The 2,951-nt window shown below is 40.0% G+C and overlaps 1 protein-coding gene across 1 annotated transcript; it reads left to right on the top strand.

Annotated features, from left to right (window-relative positions):
* Positions 1-354: 354 nt before the first annotated feature.
* LOC106778664 (histone chaperone ASF1-like) lies at positions 355-1,865 on the top strand. The gene is made up of 4 exons (XM_014666648.1): positions 355-476; positions 848-1,176; positions 1,555-1,614; positions 1,708-1,865. The coding sequence occupies exons 1-4, from the start codon at positions 355-357 to the stop codon at positions 1,863-1,865; spliced, it is 669 nt and encodes a 222-aa protein (XP_014522134.1).
* Positions 1,866-2,951: the final 1,086 nt, after the last annotated feature.

Genomic DNA, 2,951 nt, shown 5'->3' with positions numbered 1-2,951 from the left:
TTTCTCCAAATGAAGAATGCAGTAGCGTGTTGAGGCAGCTCTCCTGCTTCTGGACGTGTGATTCTCTTCTTCAAGCTGAACGTGTGTGTTGCTTTTTCTACTGGGCTGTGAAGCTTGTGCTCTTCAATGTACACGTTGCAGCTCAAGACCATGACACCTCCAAGCCCAAATGTGTGTTGCTTGAAAGCAGCTGGAACGTGAAGTGTGGATTGGAGGACTTGCTTTGCTGTACCGTGAAGAAGGCTGGAACGTGGCTGTTGCACCTCCTTGTGCACATGGGCCGTAACAGCACTCTNCAGCCCAACTCCTTGCTGCCAGCTGCTGGATATAACCCATAATTGCTGCCATTGCACCATGTGTTGGATGTGNAGGCCGTGTGAAGGCTGCAAAGCCTGCCCTTTGCTAGATGCTGCTGTTGCTTATTTTATTTGGAATGAAGCTCTTCACGCTGCACCATTTCTTAAGAGCTTAGAGTCGTGTGCTTCAATAAAAATAGAAAGATGGGCAAGGCCGTGATTCTCCAATTTCTTCAAATTTTAATTGCCATCCACACCCCTCAATTACAAAATCCACACCTTCTCTCTNACTTAAGTTTATTTTTACCTCCAGATGTCCCAAGTTGTATTTCCAAAATTTTCCCTGAAAATAATAATGCAAATAATTAGCTCAGAATATTCAAATTAATTAAAATTAGAATTTCCGGTCAAAATAAGCACAATTAGCAAAAACGGGAAAATACCGGACATTTAAGCACAATTCCCTGATTAATTCTAGCACAAGAAACTAAGTGAAATCAATAAAATATCGACTCATCATTGATACCAACCTTGGCCCCGCAATTTGGAAGGGAATTGGAAAGGAGAGAATGGGAGAATGTAGCTTCTTATCCAACACCAGCAAACATAGCGATTGTCAAAGAATTCTATGCTAAGGCAAGGGAAATTGGTAACAGTAAGAGAGAAGCCTACACTAGTTATGTGAGAGGGAAGATCATTCACTATGATCTGGTCACTATAAACAGGTTTCTTAACACTGAGTGGGCTGGTGAACAGTGTCAGTATGCACTGACTTTGGAGGAAGGAGCTAACTATGAGGCACCCATTCAGAGAGAACTTTGTATGTGCCTGGAGGACGCTTTCAGAGGAACAGGAATGAGGCACCCATTCATATTAGGAGGTCTTATTTGACTCCTATGGCGAAAAACTGGATGGCCTTCACTCATGCAAACATTCAGCCATGTTCTAACGTGTAAGTGCATTAAATATTAACATTGGGTAGGTGATAACTGATCAAATTAAATCTTGTGTCAGTGTTGTGAACACCAAAGCGCCTCTGGGACACCCATCTTTGATCACACATCTTTGTGAGATAGCTAGAGCAAATACCTCCACACTGCCGATGGAGAGACCAAGGAAGGAGATTGATGCTTCCTACTACACCTAGTATTGCGTGCTGGATGAGGCGGGCCAACCTATGCTACCACCACATCCTAAAGTTCATAGGAGGGGACCACTACCAGCATAGGATCAGCCTCGGAATGTTGAGCCCTTTCAGATGAGGGACATGTATATGTCCCTGAGGGAGGCGAGGATGTAGGCATTGGACAGAAGGCAGGTTGCCACTACAGAGATGATTATAGGGTTGTATGATACACCTCCTACATGACAGTGGATGATGGAGGAGTTTAACACCTGTGTGGGTGGCCAGAGGATCAGGCACAAGCTAGTGGATCTGGAGCAGTTGAAGCTGCAGCCATGGATGATGATGATGAAGATGATGATGATGAAGATAGTGATGACGAAAAAGATGAGGAAGAGGAAGACGACAAAGAGGAGGATGAGGATTCAGATGACAGTCAAGGATAAGGATAACATTTACTGATGAATGTTATTGGCAATAGAACAAGATCTTTCTTATCTTTGTTTTGTTTGTTGAACTTTATTTACTTTTGTTTTTAGAATAGGTGTTGATGTACTTGGTCTAAAACTATATTTGATGCAATGGTTTGATAATGTTGTGTTGTGTGCTGAGTTGTGCATGATGATGCTTTTATATTGATTAATGATGAGATGATATATGAGATGTTGATATACAGGTGGTGGTTCATGAATTATGTGAACAGATGCATGATGTTATGATTGTGATTATGATACTGAGCAGGATGTGTAACTGAGATATCTGGAACTTGGAATTAGCTTGTACGTGAGGTTTTGAACTTTAGAGTTTTGTTGTGAATGATTGCTATCTCTTTGAAAGCATGAATGATTTTGCCTAGGTTTCTAAGATTGAAATACTTGTTTATTTGGTTTATATTATAAATGCTTTATTTCATTAGTTGTTAGGGTTTTTCCTCTATACTCTATGCTTGCTTTGGTTAACTCATTCATTAGCATGATAATTGATTTTGTTGATATGGACACATACGGGGAAATTTAGATCTGGGAATCTCTCCCAAAAGCAGTACTGCCTAGACATAGGGATATGAGGGTTGGTTGCCTTTAAGCTTCTGTGCATATGTAATGCAGAATTAATTGCTAGGGAGACAGGACATTGTAAACTAGTAATTAAGGATAAGCCTTCTTCACCGAGACATCGGGTTTAAAGTAAATTAGAAAGTGGCATTAACATTAATGAAAGAAACAAATTCATAAATACATGAGAATGGATAGCACAAGTTGAAATCCCCAACAACATAATCATTCAATATTTTACAAATCAATCACCTGTGCATTCTTATTGTAATTGATCAAACACTTGCATTCATGTTTAATTTCTGCATTATAAACCAAATGATTTTGTTCTCAAGTCTTAATTAATCAAGAAATCACATGAATGTTTAGGCCGTGAGTCTCTAGGGAAAACAATATATTACTTGATACGATTCAGTACACTTTTTGGAGTCTTAACAGAGACTGAGAATAGCTTGAACAACCACATCCCCTACTCGTATA

The sequence above is a fragment of the Vigna radiata genome, unplaced genomic scaffold (genome assembly GCF_000741045.1).
Source record: "Vigna radiata var. radiata cultivar VC1973A unplaced genomic scaffold, Vradiata_ver6 scaffold_147, whole genome shotgun sequence".
In the NCBI taxonomy this organism is placed as follows: Eukaryota; Viridiplantae; Streptophyta; class Magnoliopsida; order Fabales; family Fabaceae; genus Vigna; species Vigna radiata.
This window is presented reverse-complemented; position numbering and strand designations above follow the sequence as displayed.